The following is an 18,926-nucleotide window of genomic DNA, read 5'->3' on the forward strand; positions in this document are numbered from 1 at the left end:
CTTAGTGTGACTTGTAGTTGAAAAGCAACTTAAGGCCCCATTCGAGACAAAATTTATATACTTGTATACATTTCTTATCAAATAATCAGAAGTTATTTTTTAAACAGGTCTGAAGGAAGAGAAAAAAGGTATCTAATGTGTCAGTTAAATTTCAGCACTGTGCAAAATGAAAAGTATATAAAAACAGAATCTCTGAGTGTGTCCATTTGATGCAGTTCTGTGTTTAAAATATGATCTGTCACAAATAAAGCTAATATAGCTTATGCAAAAACTGCTTTACTGAATGTTTTTTTTAATGATAATTAAGTTAGGAACTTGAAGTATAGTTTAGTAGCTTGGATTTCCTATGACGCTTCAAAGTATGTTACTGCATCCTTATGCAGTTCATAATATTTTCTCTGCTACGGGAAAAGTAATTCAGTTTTCTAAAAGTTATTCTGAATGGATCTCTTCTCCAGTATTATCACCAGTATTATTCATTGCATAGTTATTAAAAGAAACATTGATTTTTTTTTTTTTTCCTTTATTGATTGCAGGGTTCTAAGCAGAAAGTATCAGGAATTGTAGATTACTTGTCCAGTACCATATACCACCACATTCCATAAAACAAAGTATTGAACACTGTCTAGCTTTATAATGAGTGTTTCATTTTTAATCAAATTCCTCTAAATGGTGGTTATACTCCTCTAGGGTATTTTTTCTATTGAACAGTGTTTTGTAGACCTTGGAGCAACAGTTTTTTCTGCTTGTTAATGTGATGTATTGAAAGTATAATTGCAAAAACTGGAAAGGGAGCATGTGCAACTTGACAAAACAAGCATTTGCAAAGGCTTTAATAACCTTAAAGCTGTCAAGTTGTGTATGTGAAATTCATTGTAGTACCATAAAGCAGATACTACAAAACAAATGTATGGGGATAAGGTTTGTTTCAACAAACAAAAGTAGGAGTTATAATTCAGCATTTATGTGACTTCTCATGAATGACTGTAATTTCATGTCCTCAAATTATAACATAACATCTCCAATGGAAAAGCACTGTTCTGGGTGTGACTTAGCAATGTGCTTCAACTCTAACCATTGAGATGTCATAGGGTTGGCTCAGGACAGAAACACTACATTAATGCTATGGAAGAGAAACACCGAATCATAAGTGTAATATGTGATAACCTCTGTTTTATGTTCAGTATCTTTAAAAGCAATTAAAAAAAAGGAATCTTGCTGAGCAGCCACATTATGTCTTATATGAAGGAGGCGTTCAAATATTTTTATTCCACAGGACTGATAGTCTTCAGAAATGGTCCCATTTGTGGTTCCAGTTAAGTTCCACTAAAGTTCCATTTAAGAACAATTAAAGCATGTGTTTATATTTCATCACAACTTAAAAGCTACATTAAAGCCCAGCATGTTCTTAAGATCTCTTCTGAACAGGGATTCTTTATTAACTCTGACTCCATAAAAATATCTCATATGACTTCTTGGTATTACACCAAGCTCCCAGTAAGAATAACTTGTTTATCTAGTGTGTTAAGGAATCAGACTTCTGTGGCTGAAGTCTCTCTGTAATGAGACACCCCAAAATGAAAACTGTTCATATCAATGCTGCTTTTAAATGGTCTCTGACATAACCCTTCTGTTATGTGGAATGATAGCGTACTACATACATTTCTCAAAGGCACACAAGTAGAAGTCCGGATGAGCCATTATAAAAAGCCGTAAGGGAAAAAGTGGAAGTAAGCTTGGGAATAGAATTCTCTTCTCCCTCCCAAATGAAAACCCTAGCCATTAAGTTATTCAAGTACACTTTTGATTGCTTGTTCTTACTTTGGCATTATGATTTATATGCATTACAGAGGAGGAGTAGATGGTGTTCATATACTATTCTACAGTTCATTCATTTAAATGCCCTTCTCATAACAAAGAAAAGTCTTAACCAGAGAACGGTCAAAATGCCCTTCTATCAGTATTATGTCTGGCTAGTGTAACGGTCTCTTTGCCTGAAACGATGACTGTGGTAAATCTCATTTCTGGGCACCCAATTCTTCCCTATTATAAAGGAATATCAGGTGTCTGCAAATTTCATCTCCACTGCAGATGCTTAACATTCAGAGCTACAGAGCTCTGTGTCCCAAGTCTGTGAGATTCCAGAGTTGAAGCCCAGTCACTGGCTCATCTTTCTTCTTCTTTAGTTTATTTAATTCTGTTATTTTTCCTGAAGAATAACATTTTGGTCTCTCAGATTTTTGTTAGTCATTGACAGCTTTGACTACCTAGAAATAAGGAGAGAACATTGGGGAAAGGTTTAAAAAAATCCATCTGCTCATTTGAATTAAACTCAGTTGTAATGAGTTGCAAATAGTGGGACTGGGTATTGTCAAACAACATTAGCATGAAAGTAACTGGATTGAAGATCCTTCTTACCTAGCTTTCTGGTTGTGAAGAGGGCTGTTGCAAATTGCAATGATGTAGAAACAGGAAATGCTAACTCACTACTGCAGCTGTATATATTAATCTACATAAACTGGGGGATGGTCCCATTATTTGGGTTTTCTCTTAATTTAAGAAATCCTCACTTTAACTCCCCAAGAGCTCTAAGTTGTAAAGCCTGATGAGATACCATTTGTTTAACCAGTATTTTCTGGTAAAACAAATAGAAAGCCTGCTTTCTGTCTTTCCATCTGTAATGATTTTTATAAGCCTCTGCTCTTCGTTCTTATAAAGATTTTTTCTGAAGTACTTTTCTGTTTTTATGTTTAAACACTTTAAGCAGATGATCCCAACTATTTTTGTCCGTTTAACTAGGTTTGCAGTGGCTTTCACGGTGAAAATGAAGGAACTGGCAGCAGCAGAGTGGGTATGTTTGCATGATGATGGTGATGCTTATAGTATTAGCAACTATGCATTCTCCTAAAATGTTTTCTAAATAATGCTAGAGAATTGCAATAATCTTCATATTCTCTATTTCTTTCAGAGAAAGCATTTCATATTTATGTACTTCGACAGGTCAAATAGATCTGGCATTTAAAAGCTGTTTAGTATTTGAAAAGAGTATACAGCAGTTTAGGAAGTGCTTCTCTGTAACATTTAAAAATAGTCATTGCTGTTGTTATCGAGTCTCTCTTGATGCCATATGCATATATTGTTTCTTTTTGCATAATTTAATAAACTTCTTTATGTTGCCAAAATTCCACTAAACAGCTTTACTTAAAAATACATAATTTGAAAATACTTGTTTTGCCAAAACTGGAAATAGAATTAACTTCTTAAGGTGAACTGCAGAGGTAAACTTGAAGCTATGCTAAGCCCAGCAATATGTGATATACAGCCCTGTTGACCAGGCCTTGAGGGATATGTAGCACAAAAATAGCACTTAACTTTCTTAAAACTCATCTCTCCTTCTGAAAACAAAACAAAACACACTGCTGAATGATACATGGAAAAATACTGAATAAAATTATTTTCATCCAACAGTATAGTGGTTAAATACATTTGGCGATGTATTTGAAGGAGATCATTTAGCCAGCAAAAAACTGGGAGTAATAATGGTTCGTTCTTTTTCTCTTCATTTAGTAGGTACCATTGCATCTGCTCTATTGCAAGTCTACTTCAGACATTCAGTGCAATTATTTTTAGTATCTGATGCTCCTGGTTGAAAATAGACTGGGTCAACATTTTCACCCTTACGTGGTTGAGTTGATGGCAGACTGCCAGTGGAGAAAATTGAGACAAATCCTTGAAGTAGACAGTGCTCAACCCTGATTTCTGAAGAGCGGAGGAAGACCATAAAGAGCTGCCAGTCATTTGAGTACAAGAAGTGCTTTTGGATAGTGTCAGGCTGCACTGGTGACCTGTGAAAAACTCCACAACAGGCAGCAGGGCTTGCTGATCCAGCTTGTTAGCCCAGCTGATTTTCTGTGCAAGGTTAGCTTTCCAACTAACTTGTTGGCTAAAGACTTGTACTGGATCACAGAGAGGTGCAATGAGCACCAGATCCAGTGAAGGGTAAGTGGTAACTGTTTGGCTGACAGTAAGGGGCAACACACTGGGATAAAAAGAGGAAGGCAGGACCACCCTCTTCCAGCTGCAGCGAGCTGTTAGCTCTACTCACCTCATCCCGTAAAACATCAGCTGAAGCTGAACAATAAATGCAAGAAGTAGAAACTAACTGCTTGGTATCTCTTCAGTTCTAATTTGCATCATAATATAATCATTAATACACCCTTGCCTAAAAAAAATTGCTTAGAGTGGAACTTGCACAACAGAACAATTTGATATTCAATACTTTGTTTCAGCGTGAATTGATTTTTTTATCTATTTGCATTAAAAGATACATGAGCAGACATAGGATCTGGTATTTACATTACAAATATAACTTGGTTTTAATAGTTACCACAATGAATTCCTGATGGGTAAACATGAAAGGGCACAGCTTCTGCCATAGATCTTATGCAAGAAAAAGACAAAAGTAACAGTGTATAAGGAGGAGAAACAAACTCGAACTTTGAAATCCTTTTGAAATCAGCACCTCAAATGTTTTTAAGTACTTAACTTCGATTGATTTTACCTAAACACCTTTATGCTCCGGGCCTCTGAGACTCACTCAGTGTTTTGGAGAAGGTCTGTGGCAGACAGTGAATTGGAGGCAAGTCTGTCAAGTCCTAAACTGAAATACCACCTGCTGACCTGTGTCTTAAATGCTGGAGTTTTGAGTTCTTTTTCTAGCTGTATCTTCATATAAAGGGTGCGACCAAATGCCACACATTCACTTTCAAACAGTGAAGAGTATGAATACATCTTTCCATACCTAGGTCACAGATATTAACACTTTTTACATATTAACTCACAGTAATGTGAACTGCTTTATTCCTCTAATGTGTGCTTTATGAGTTAGACAGTCAATTAAGAATTTAAATTACGAACATGTAAGCAATTGCACTGTGCTCAAGGGCTGTTTCTTCCAACAAATTCTTTTCTATTACATTGGATAAATTATCTTTAATTATGAAGTACATAATACAGCATTTGTAATAATCTGTATTCCAGGTGTGTTTGAAATACTGTAAAAGATCTTGTGCTTATGGTCAGTGTTTTATTTCAGTAGTGTAAAACTAGTGCATAAGAATTACCTAAGCCAGTTTTATTAGCATTCATTTCATTTTTCCATTCTCCTCAAGACCATTTAAAATAAAGAAGATAACAGAAAATTGATCTATAAAGTGTGAATACATCTGTACGCCCTGTTACACAGTATTCCTGCTATTTTCTTCTTGATGATCCAAGCCCTGGCAGGATTATGTTTACTCACCGTAAGGCATTAAAGGTCCAGCAGAGCATGAAACCAGATGCTTAACTTAAGCTTATTTTTGAAACTCAGTGGTTTTAGGGAACTAAAAGCCTATCTTCACCCACCAGAGTTTGAGGCAGAACTGTGCAGTATGTCAGCTATGGAGGCAAGGCTGGTTTAAGCTGCCCTCTGCCCCCATCTGCTTTTTTCCACCTTCTGTTTTGCTGCATCTATGTCCTAGCACTGAATTTCAGCTATCCCACTTGTCCTGCAATTTTAAATTCTGAAGTTGGCCTGCAGCTTGCAATGCCATCTCCATTGTTTGCAAGGCTTTTTCATATCCGATATAATTTAAAATGCTACTTATTCATAGGTAAGAGAAGGACCAAGAAATGTTAAGTAATAAAATAACCTATTAAACCATTTTTTCTTATTTTTAAATGCTCTGAACACAAAAGTTCATATAGCTTTTGAAAGATAAAGTCCATAGAATATTCTTAGTCTTCCACTGTGGCGTAAACAGCGTTATTTTTACCCCACTTCATTTATGTATGGATTTGCAGCTTGTTCATGTAGTTTTTGTGACTTAGTTAATTCACTCTGATTTTCCGAAACCGCATCCTTCCCATCTGTGAACCGCTTGTTGATGACTATTCACTTTTTTTATGACCTCTTTTCTGTCCATTTCTTTTTCCAGTTCATTTTTAGTAACTAAAATAGACTGTTATGACTGGGCAGTGGACTGGAGGGACAGTCACATGGGAGTGATAGGGGAAAAACAAAAATGTTTGCAGCTAAAAAAACCCGAAATCATTTCCTTGGCTTCTTATTTCCTGAGCTGACTGGTTCAGGAATTGGTTACTTAACAGTTTGTTTCTACATTAATTCTTGTTCTCCTAATACAGGTTCTCTTCCTGCCTTCAAGTTATTATCCTGCAGGTGTGATTTCACAATCTGCTAAGGATGGGGTGGGGGTGGGAGAGGAGAAGGGAAGACTAATGTGCAGCTTGACATGATGCACTGGTATACGTGATGCTCTGCCGTGGTTAACTCTGGCTGTCTTATTCCAACAACTTTCCACATTAAGAGGCAAGCCTGCACAGCAATATTTAGCTTGAAGAGTTCAGCAGTGTACCAGCAACGTGTCCCACCGTTCAAAAGTGGAATGGTTGGAGGCGCAATCTAGTAGTCCTTTTTCCATCTGCACTTTAGAAGGAGCCATGGCAGGCAGATAGTCAGTGACTCAGACAGTCGCAGCCTGCTAGGACTGTGCCTCTCTACGTAAGGAAATTGGCACCGAAAAGGAGGCAAGATTTAGTCTCAAGATAGGAAGGACTGGTGCTCTAAAGAAGGTTGTTTGTTTCTGGACGCTATGATGCTAAATGAAGTGATAGCATTAATGGAACTGCTTGAAAGAATATAATTTCAAACTGAAGCAGTCAAGGTAATATTGAGCAAATCTATTGGAGACTACGCCAGTTGAGTAATACCTTCCTTAGCTTACTCCTCTACAGGCATTACAACCAGCGCTTTCAAAACAACTAGGAATTGTCTGAACAGACAGCTTTGCACAAACACTTTGAGCTCAAAAACCTCTGCTTGTTTGCTGGGGAGTGGTGGTGTTGGTTTTTTGGTTTTGGGTTTTTTTCAGTGTGGAAAGATCCCAAGAATATTTCGATATTTTTGTGAAAAAAAAGTATTTCACAAATTCATGGTTGGAATTATAGAAAGATATATTAAATAAGAACTTGCTTATTTAATCACCTAAATTAAATAACTAGCATAGTAGCACTTCAGGAGTAACTTTGGAAATGTAGTAATTACCTCTTTTACTATAGCTATTTTAAAATAATTTCTTATGCAATTTTTATTTGGGAATATTCTGCAATAACTACTGCTGGCCAGTTTTCCTGTATAGACAAGTCTACATATATTTGACAGCAATTTTTGAAAAGGCTAGAGGTAAATGGGGGTTGTTTCATGCCTGATGTGTTTAAAAATTCTATTATGGATAAATGTAGACTGTGGTTTCAAAATCGGCTATAATTTTTCTTTCAAGACTAGCATTTTTTGGGAACTAGGGCTGTTCTGTAGTTGCAAATCTTTCTATTGTAGGGAAATATTTTAATTTTCTATGCAATAAGCAGGTTAATGATTATGAGAAAGTATACAGAGATAAACTAAAAATATGTTTGTACTAACTTGGTAATCGTGTTAATTGCTACTGTAAATGTTCATAGTAAATGTAATTTAAATTGCTGACTGTTGGCTTTTGGTGTTACTTAAATGTATCTTTCTGATAGTCTGTTGATTTTTAATAGTCAAAAGAAAATCATGCTGATGTCCATTTTGTTGTATTAGTTGGGGTTTTTTTGAAGATTGAACAGATCTTTTATGGTGAACTATGAAAGTTACTTTTCTTCTCCTTCTCTTTAAAGCCCGATGCTAGGAAGAAAATACATGTCCAAGCTCAAGGTGAGAGTTTTGAAATACTGACTAAAGCATTCAATTTATTTGAGTCATGTGTCTAGTACCTATATGTTTATATATCTACCTTCTTTGCCCTGGAAATATTTTGCTGAAACGGGTATGGGGTTTGAAGTCCTGGCTCCACTGAAGTTGAGCTTTTTGCCATTGACTTTAATTGAGGCAGTATTTCAGTCTCTTAGCCTAAATTTTCAACTCATTTGATGCTTTTAAAAAAAAATGTTGTCCCACATACCTTACAGTAGGAATCTGAAAGATAAGGTAACACCAAGCTTTCTCCAAAGCATACGGAAGTTAGTAGCCGAGGAGTAGACCCTCAGTCTGATTTCGCACAAGATGCTGAGTGGTTATTCTCTGAAGCTCCAAATTCCTTTAAATGCTTTGAGTTCCCTGAGGGAACTCAGAATAATGACACCCAACAAGTGTCTAATCCAAAGTATATTACTTAAGTGAGTAGTCTAGGGAACACTCAACTCAGCATTTTAGATGTGATTACTTAAGCTACAGCTCCTGATTTTATTTATCTAAAAATAACTGTCTACAGCTTCCAAAACTCATTCCATTTTGTGTATTTCACTTTCAAAGAAAATAAAATTATTTTCAAAACTATTACATTGAAATAATTCATTGTGAGGTCTATTTAGCCCATATTTAGTCTATATTTAAGCCCCTTGTGAGGTAATAGTTAACTAAGAGATTAAATAAATTAATAACATAGTTTCATTAGTAAAATAATTAATCTTTAACATAAGGCAAACCAAGTAAATTAATATCCAGTTTAGAATAATATTTAATTTTGATATAAATTTAATTTATTTTCTTTGTCTTATGTTAAGGACTTGGGTCTCAACTGACCTGTATCTGTTTTGGAATAATACGCTCCCTCAGATAATATTATCTTGTATGTCGATTTTAAAAGGCCAATTTTAGCATGATGTAAGTGAGCTTAATTCCCTGGGTTGCTAAAGAAGTTAATACACTGCGTGATTGTGCAAAATTTTCAATTTGATTTCAATCTGATGACTACGGAAGGACTGTGCAAACAACCTGACATTGTTGGGAAGAGCTTGAGGTGGGAACAGCTGTGTACGGAATTCAGTGTGCTTGACAGAAATACTGTTTTCTTAGGGCAAGACTTCTAGAACCGTAGTTCAGCCATCCAGGGACCAAACATGTTGTGTTTCTCTTTTTTTCAATACAGGAATTAAGACTACACCCAGTGAAACATTTGACTGGTATAGATTTCTACAAAATGCAGGTAAAACTCACTTTTTTTCTGTATCCACTATATTTATTTGTAGTAGATGTCAACGATGAAAGAAATTTAGAATGTGAAGGTTAACTGATTATGTAATAAAATAACTTAATGATATGAAAAATGAAAAACTCTTAATATTAGATTCAGGCAGAATATTGATCAGATTAGTCTGGTTAGTAAACTACCCAGACTGCCTCCAGATTTCTGGTCTGTCCAGGGCTGAATTGCACCAAAAGATAAAATGGATGACATACGGATCAATGTCCCTTAGAAGGTAAGTTAGGCGAAAGCACCAATACCTGAGCATGCTCTGCTTTACAGCTGTGTGATAGAAACTGTGGGTGTCTTTTGCAGGAGAGCAGGTGAGGTGAAGAAGTGGTGAAGAAGGGAAATGTCTGTTGATGTTTTGTTATTTGGTCTTCATCTAGAGCCTGTCTCTGTTTTCACCAAAGTAATGACATGTAAGGCAGATGACCTAATTTAAAGTCACCTGATCCTGGTAATGCTTTAGTTGCTACAGCTGCCTTTCCCCAAAAAAAGAATTTGTAGGCATTTTACTGTGGTAAAAATATTTCAGTATTATATTCATCAATCTGATCTCTGATAGTACAGCTGTTCCCTCTGTTACGAATGAATCCTCACTATTCAATTGCTTTATCACGTCAGTAAATGTGTGCCATTATTCAAAACCGGTGTCCAATTTTAAATTGAGCATTGTGAGGTTATTTTGTTCTCAGTAAATCACGGCACACAAGCACAGTGCCACTAAGATTAATAATTTTCTGAAGTAAAATGATTTGTCACTTGCTAGCACAGCCTTAGTGTTGATTGGATCTCATGTCCAACCATTTTATGATTAAAAGAGCAGTCAACAGATTGAGGAGGGGGAAGGTCCCCCTAAAGTGCATTTCATCTAATATATTAGAGACAGTTTTTTGCCTGATGTGTACTAATGCAAAAGTGCAAAATAATTCATAATGTACATGAAAAGCAAACTAAAATGTGACTCTAACATCTGTGCCTGTTAAATAATAACTTGAAATCTGGCATCAGATTATTCAGTATTGTTTTTTACGACTGTTTCATCTCATTTATCTTACCAGTCTTGTCTCTATTTCCATCTCTGGTGGCAAGCTACAATTTCCACTTCTTTTAATATTGCGCATGGAGGCAGGTTTTTTGGCTGTACCTTTGCGCTTACCACAGACTAATTAGGAGTTCCCACTGAATTGCTTTTCTGGGGATTTGCAGTTTTAAAGTGTTTAAAATTCTACTAAACTTGGAGCAATCAGTAGAAAACTATCAAGAATAGAAGGCAGTTTTGCTCAGAAGAATACCATTTTGATAGTGTAGGCTTGCACAGTGAAGTGCACTTGAAAAGATCCCTAGCTTTTATGCAGATAAAGCTGTCCAATCTCATTCACCTCATGGCATTTATGATCCTTTTTTTTTAAAAAAGACTTTTTTTATGAAGTTCTATTCCATATCTAAAGGCATGTAATGATTTTTGGGGGAAATATTTCTCCAGATAACTCTTGCCTCTATCTTTAGCAGTATCCTTGAACATTTGTCAAATTCAGGATTCCCAGGACTGAATGTAAAGAAATAGCACATGCCCTGCAATGCGAATTATAATACATTTGAGGCATCAGTGTTAAACATCCCTGGTGATCAGGCCATACATTGTCAAGTTATTCTTTAAAATGAAATAGGGTCTTCAGAATGTTTCAAGACTTTTTTTAATAGAACAGACTTCTTAGGAATATTCTTTGTACTGATTTTTTTTCAGTCATAGAAAAGCCTTAACACTTGACTCATGTTAAATATAACACCGGTACATAAATAGTCTCTTTAAGTCAGTGTAATGGCTTCAAAAATAATTTAACGGTAGATTTAAGTGAGTGGCAGAATGCATCAAATACATTTTACTGTGGGAGACTTCCCCCAGCCCCCAGATGTGGATGGTACTAAACCAAACGCTAAGGAATCCCAGCTCTTTGTACATTTCACTTGATGGTTTGGGTCATTAACATAAATAGCAATTACCTAATACAAACTGAAGCAGTGCTGGGAAAGGTTTTTTATAGTTGTTATTACGGGTGCAGTACAATCTCAGTACAAAAATCATGGAATTAGTATTTTTTTCATAGTCTCAGCAGCAGACTTGAGAGTTGCAGAGGTGATGTTTGTGTAGCGTTAGTGTGCTAGCTCCTAGCTGCAGTATTTTCAGTGGCTGGCTGTTAAAACATTTATCTACCAAAAAAGAGCTTTTAAACTTAATTTGCATTCTGGTTAACAGTCAGCTTCACAGTGTTTGCCTTATGTGGATGAAAGACTGCAAACAACAGTAGCCAAACCAAAAGGCTGAACCAAGTGCAGATTTCAACACAGACTTCAAGAAGACAATGTTTTCAGTATATTTAGTAACTCAAGACTATTTAGGGAAGTACTATAGCCTGTGTTGGTCTGGAGGTCAAACCAGATGATCAAAATGTTTTCTCTGACCTTACAATACAGGAATCTATATACAGCATAATCAGTTTTGTTAGCAATTTTAGATGCCTGTCTGTAGACTTGAGAGAGACAATGAAAGTTCAGGCTTTTGCTGAAAATTGATTGACAGAAAATGACGAGACAGTCTAAGTAAAAGCAAAAACTGAGACTGATCTCTAACAACTTAGCTCAAGGATGGAGCATAGCTACTTAAGATCACAGACAGGCTTGATGTCATCATACCATGATGAAAGGCTCCTTTTGATTTCAGTGGAATGTGGCTGAAGCTTGTAAGATGTAAGCCCTAATAAACACTTAGACATCATGTGATTAGAAAACATAGGCAACTAACAAAGTCTATACTAATGAACTGAGAAAGCTCGTCTACCCAACAGATAAGAGTAAAAACTGGTTTCCTGGAAGGTGACAGAGAATCAGAGAATCAGGTGCTTATTGCACTATCAAATAAAATATGCAATGTACTTTTGTAGTTGGATTTTTCTACTCTCAGATAATTTCTGCTTCACAGCATGTCTGTTTTCAGAGCTTGAAAAGTTTACATAACCTGTCATGACACAGACAGGGTTTTACAGAGGCATTATATTTTCCTAAAGCTATGCTGGAAAAAAAGACCCATATAAGAAAAATTAAATAGTAAAAGTTTGTGCAGATATATAGCCGACCATAGAAATAATGATATGATAGCAGCAGTAAACTGTGTTCCCCAGCAGATCTGAAAGCATAGAGCTTTTTTGTTGTCTGATCTGTTAGAAATAATGAGAAATGGGAAAAAAGGATTGCTGGAGAATTTTGTGGTCTAATTTTTCTGGATTAGTAGCCTGTCCCTGGAAGTTAACAGGTTCATTTAACTTCTGTTGTCTTCACAAACGTATCAGCAACTCTAGCAGTTATTCACTATTGAATGTGAATAGCAGTATAAACACTTTGGATATAGTTATTACCTCCACTTCCCCTTAATTTCTAAGAAACAAATTGCTTTGTAAAATAAAAGCTCAACTTCATAAAACATTAATAAATGTTTGAGATCTGCAGGTGGTTAAGTATGTTGCTGAACTAAGACCTAATTGGGCTAATAATTGTCGAAGTTCTGTGTCATCAGTGACTTCAATTAAGTAATTGGGCTAATAATTGTCAAAGTTCTGTGTCATCAGTGACTTCAATTAAAGACACTTCAGAGTCAGTATAAAGTAAGACAGCACGTTGAAGCTGTACTGCAGTAGGACACTGCTGTATCAAACAAGCTGGAAAACTTGGCTGGTCTGAGCAGCTTGTTTTTAATAGTTGGCTTGTGAAAGAGACACAAAAGCAAACTCTTGGTGCCAAGAGACTAAAAGAGCTAATGTATGGTATTTCTGCTGTGTGTACGGAGATGAACGTAAAGAAAAACTATGACCTGAAAGATCTAGAGTATCAAAAATACATGCCAGAGTTGGACAAATTTATGTTTCAAACTCAAGAAAATAAAATAACCATCTTAGAGACTGAAATCTCAGCAATAAACCTATGGATTTCCTTTTCTAGGAGATCAGTTAATACTTTCAGATGCATAGGAGATGGATAGACGAACAATTTTCAAGAGGAGTAAAAGACCTGCTGTGGTTCAAAGTGAACAGAAAGGAAAATGAGAAAGGTTATTCACCCTCACCATCTTGTCATGGCTTAGATTTTGTTTCTGAACAAAAACAAAAATGGATGAGTAAGCCCAGATAATATGGACTTGGTATTGTTCTTTTAAAGGTCCACAGAACACAACAGTGAACTTGAAATCAGGGGTTGGAAAATTAATCTTAAAATCTTTGATCATCCTTGACCTAATATTAATAAGAAATGTTTTTACTGCAGACTGGTTTTTTGTGTTACTGGGCAATCTTTGTATCCTAAATTATAACCTATAAGTCCAATATTGATATACTTAATAAAATATACTTAACCTCTAGTACAAATTGGATTTTAAGCTGTAAAGGAATGAACACAAATAAGAACTTTGGCTTTGTGAGGTTGCTTGTTCAGGTCCAAAATAATAACTGAATGAAAAACCACATTGTTCCTTCTTATATTTTTCTCCTCTCTAGAGATTTCAAAAACACCCTACAAAAGCACAGTAAAGACTTTTAAATAAGAAAAATATTTTTATTTTCTTTATTTGAGCAAGTGGTGAGAAAATTGCTCACTTAAGATGTTCTCAAACTGCTTCTTTGCCTCTCAGCAAGCTAATGCTTGATATTACTCATTCACTTAGAGACCTGCAGCTTTTCAGTAAGAGTAAAGATTTGCAGTAATATATTTATTTTTACTGTACATCTATGATTACTACATTTTTTTCCTGATAGTACCTAGAGGGGTGGAGTTAAATGAATCTGCTCTTTCCAAATCTGTTTAGAAAACAATTCTACTTATTCTTGCCTTTCTTAGAAAAACAATGTCCTTACTAATGCTTCAGAAATTATTTAGGCTTTTGTGTTAGCTGTCTGTGTTCATGTTTTGCTATCCTGGCATCTAAGTACAGATTTTTATAAAGGTCGAAGTGTAAACTATCATACTGTGTCAAAATAGTAAAATAGTTGATGTGACAAACAGTTATACAGTTTCAGATGAGGAACAAACTAGGAGCCAATGAAATCTTAAATAATAAACTGCTTATTTCCAGTGTTGCATTGTGAAAATGTTTTCCACTTTTAATGTACTCCATTCTCTCATTCTGTCTTTGCAACTGAAGACCTCAAAACAGTTTACCAAAAGTTAAACCCAGTGCCATTGCTTCATGTCAAGCAATTATTAAACCTGCTTGCAGATGAATGGGTAAGTCTGGATGGATAAGTCTAGATTTGAGAAACTTTCTCTAGGCCATGCCATGTCTCAGAATCACAGCCAGCAGGAGAACATGAATCCTGAGTATTAATCACATTTCATCTATTAGCCGATATATTTTGTGCCAGGTTCCAATACTATTAACAAATACACTGGCACAGCAGTTGGATACCCTTTTTGATCATGCAATTACACTTTGAAATTTTAAGTGCCAATGCTACATTGCTGTGTTTCAGTTTTGAGCAGCATAATACCACCGCTGCTCCATCATGAAAAAGGAGTTGCATGACTGTGGGAGTCCCATGTCAGTCTTAATCTTCCACTGTGTCTGTCTCATTTCAGCTCACCTGCAGTTCATTTGTTAACATCCCCGTGGTCCTGTGTGGCGTATCAGGACAGCATACCGTCAAGCTGATGAGAGGAATGAGTTTTCATAATCCTATCAATCACTGTTCTTGTTTTGACCTCTCACATCTTGCTGAACAGGTGACCTGCTAAGCAGGCTCAAGACTAGCTGTGGCCAATGTGCAGCTGTTTTTTGTAGATAAAGCCAATGTAACAAATCAGACTACAGCCATAGACAAATACTGACAAGGCATGTTTAAAGGAGCATCTCTTACTGACATTAAACAATTATTTTTGACACTGAAGGAGACATTGACTACAGTGGCAAGACTTGCATTTAGTGTATACTGATTCTGAAGGATGGCTGGAAAACATGTACCATGCAGTCTTATTTTTTTTATTGCCAGTGATTATGTACAAATCTTTCCATTTTGTATTTTCTTTGCGAAGCAAACAGAAGGATGCATGAGCTACGAGATAATGAAGCACAGTGTGCTGTTTCAAATCTTTGCTTTTGTAACACTAACAGAGATGGGGAGAAACAGACACAAGCATTTTTTTGTTATTTGGGTGTTTGCATGTCATTCAAACAAGATAGTGACACAGTGAATGTATCAAAAGAGCAAATCAGTTGATTGTGCCGTATTGATATATTTCCATTTCAGAACTGAATCACACGAGGTGGTAGTATCTTATTACAGATTAAGTAGCCTATCTGGGAAAGGCAGAATGATGGCAAAAATTCACATACTGAAAGTCTTGTTTAAGCTCAAGGAAAAAGAAAAAATGTCTTCTTTCAAATACCAGTTTTCACCCAGCTGATGTCTGTAGCTGGTAAAGGCAGCTATTGCAGTTATTCTCATAGTATGTTCCTCTTCTCAGCATTCTTGTGAGGACAGAGCGTAATAAAATGATTGCTTTCTTGTACAAACGGCTACCTTTTTTTTTCCCCCCCCACAGCAGGGGTGCTAGCGAGGCTTGAGAAAGCAACAGCTGGAAAAAAACTGATGCAGGCATCATCTTGATGCATTAATTCAACCACCTTCAGTGAATACGCAGAAAGCTAACAAGATACACAAGTGCTGCTGATGTTTGATCTTAAGTAGACAGAGAATGAGTAAACTCCCAGCACTAAATAGTGGCAGTGATGTGCTGGTAATGCAATCTTCTCAGGAATGTCTTTATATGCTTCTAAGTCGATTGAGTGGGGAAAGTCTGCCTGTAAAAATCAATTAGGTGATGACTAAGATCTACAGCATAAAATAAAACTACAACTGATTCTCACTTCACTAAATTGAATGGCAGAGTCAAATCCTTTTTTGACTAGCCCTTCTATGACAGTTTTTAGAAATGCCATGCAGGATCCAGTCTGTAATCCAGTGTACCCAATATCTGCTATTTCAGAGAAAAGTGCACAAAACTTCATGACAGACAAGTAGGGCTTTGTAAAGTTGCATAAGGGGGATAGTCTGCAGTGAGAGTTCAAGCTTGTGAATGTCTTTTCAAAATAATAAATGTCAAATAAGTGGGCTATTTTCATTAATAAATATTATTTTAGGTAATTTCACTAGTGAAATAATTAGACTGTTATTGGTGAGGTTCTTGGGAGAAGTACCTTTAAATGCCACAGGAACTGAATGCCAAAATCCAAATTACAAAGTACAATTACTCTCTGTAGGGCCAGTTTCCAGTTTCTCTTGCGGGTTAAGGTTTTCGTACAGGGAGCAGAATGGCAGTCAGGACTGCACAGAACCGGTCTATTAGGGCTTTTCATTGTCAGAGCACTTCAAACCCTTATCTAATAAAATGAAAAGACTGAAAGCTATAAGATAGAAACAAAAAGATGTTAAGAGATAAAAAGAAGCAGTTATTTCAAGCATAGTTAATGTTGTTTAGTGTACTGTCACATCAAGAGTGCAATAATTCTGTAGTTTCTACGTGAGAACAGGAAGACCTGGTTTCTCACTACTGTCTGACTGAGCTTTCAGCGCTAACTTTAAGTTTATTCCAAAGTAGCCAGAGCTGAACATCAATAGGTGGGAGTTCATAATTTAAAATGAATGTTTGTGCCATATGGATAGTTAAAATGCAATCTGACTTTTGCTGACATTTTGTAGTAATTTGTTTTGTGTGAGTTTATGTCATGAATTGAAACCACTGCTGCATGTCTTAAAAACAAACAGTATTAATGGCCCATTGCACCAGAAGAATGGCTTTTTCAATCCAAATGTTTGTGTGTTATAACTTACAAATTATTTCTTGGTCCAATAACTGGTAAAATATTACTTACTGTGTCTGCTGCAGCCACTCTTGACAACTCAAGCTGTTTAAGTTAAATGAAACAGACTCAATAATGAACCCTGTGACAGGGAGCATTTAAAAGTCCCTGAACTGGATTTTAATTTTAAAAGCAATAGCACTTGAGTATGTTGTGAATTGCCACTCTTTTGATTCTTCCCCTCCCACAAAATAGACGTTTGATGCAGAGTTCATGTTAATCCAGTTTCCTTGACATGAAGGGAGATATTCCTGGCATATTTCTTCCAGGGCCTGGAGCAGACCCTGCAGTTAAGTTATAAAACACCGTGAGGAAACATAAGCTGGTAGCAAGTTTGAGTGATCTTAAATTACGAATTGCAGCAATTCAGTGATGCTGCATAAGCAGCTGAGTTGTTCCTGCAACTGGTGGAGAGTGGAAGGGAAAGGGAGGAGAGAGAAGGAGCTCTGCAGTGTTCAGCAGCAGCAGATCACCATGCCACCACAACTGTCCTGCTGCCTTCCTCTGTTAATCATAAATTCGTCAGACAGTCATTCTGACCATGCAGCATAGCCCTTCTGGTAGCTATGTGACATAGCCTCGGTGTGGGACCCATGCATTAATGTCCCACAACCAGCCTGCTGCTGACGAGCAGCAGTTTGATGCTCCTTGTTGAACTGCCTAGTGTTAGATAATACATGTCATCCATCCTTGCCATGAGCTCAATAAATAGGTGAACTGAAGGACAGCAAACTGATTTGTTCAGTACGGTAAATCAAACGTGAACATTTCAACCCCTCTAGTGTTTATTAAATTATGTTGTTATGTGTGTTCATTCAGCAATTTGTGAATTATGTTGTTTTATCATAAACGCATTTTACCAAAGTTCATCACATAGTGACCCTTCTCCAGAAGTATGTTCTGAATTAATTGTGCTGTCATAGAGCCAATGGCAACTGCAATATCATACATCAGATCTTCTTTTTCTAATATAGCCCACAAAATTATTTTTTATGGGTTGTTGCTGTGTATTTCATAGAATCATAGAATAGTTTGGGTTGGAAGGGACCTCTAAAGCTCATCTAGTCTGACCCCCCTGCCGTGGGCAGGGACATCTTCAACTAGATCAGGTTGCTCAGAGCCCCGTCCAACCTGGCCTTGAATGTTTCCAGGGATGGGGCATCCACCACCTCCCTGGGCAACCTGGGCCAGTGCTTCACCACCCTCAGCGTAAAAAATTTCTTCCTTATATCTAGTCTAAATCTACCCCCCTTTAGTTTAAAGCCATTCCCCCTTGTGCTGTCACAACAGGTCCTGCTAAAAAGTCTGCCGCCGTCTTTTTTATAAGCCCCCTTTAAGTACTGCCAGGCTGCGATAAGGTCTCCCCGAAGAGAGGGAGAGATTTGCAAGAGAGATTTTCAATGTTAAAACCTCCCATGTTGAGATTTTTTCCCAAATTGTTTTTCATTTGTGTTTCTTGGCAATAAGGTTAAAATAAATGTTTTGCAATAATTTAACTTCTAGTTAATTATTCTGTAGCAGTGCTGGCATATTAGGCATAGAGAACTGTGGGACATTTACCTGATCTTTAATAACAAAAAGCGTCAGATCAAGAGCTCTAATCCCTACAGCTTTTAATTAACTAAACCTCACAATATCCTTGAAACAGGTGTTGAGTTATTATATGGATGTAATTTTTTTTCTTCTTATGGGTAGTAAAATGGAGAAACACACTGATTTGTATAGTTGCCTTGTCAGTCAAAGCTGGGTTCTGGTGGTCAAGCATACCGTCCACCGGCCACTTCTCCAAGTCCTGCACATTCTCTGCCTCTGGAAATAAACTCCTGTGCCCTATAAAATGATGTGCATGATTAAGTTCTTCACTGAGTTGATTTGAGGATTGATGCGAGAGCAAGAAACATAGGGAACAATAATGGGAATTTTTCAGAATCCACCCTGTTACTGCTTTTACCACT

At 36.6% G+C, this 18,926-nt stretch overlaps 1 protein-coding gene across 1 annotated transcript in view; it reads left to right on the forward strand.

The window, feature by feature from the left end:
- Positions 1-18,926, forward strand: part of GLT1D1 (glycosyltransferase 1 domain containing 1) — a 57,158-nt gene that overhangs the window by 12,479 nt on the left and 25,753 nt on the right. Inside the window, exons 5-7 of the mRNA XM_009274369.2 lie at positions 2,800-2,851; positions 7,720-7,756; positions 8,970-9,026. Of these exons, the coding sequence (XP_009272644.1) occupies positions 2,800-2,851; positions 7,720-7,756; positions 8,970-9,026 (146 nt within the window). The remainder of the gene's footprint in view (positions 1-2,799; positions 2,852-7,719; positions 7,757-8,969; positions 9,027-18,926) is intronic.

Source organism: Aptenodytes forsteri, unplaced genomic scaffold, assembly GCF_000699145.1.
Source record: "Aptenodytes forsteri isolate BGI_AS27 unplaced genomic scaffold, ASM69914v1 Scaffold79, whole genome shotgun sequence".
In the NCBI taxonomy this organism is placed as follows: Eukaryota; Metazoa; Chordata; class Aves; order Sphenisciformes; family Spheniscidae; genus Aptenodytes; species Aptenodytes forsteri.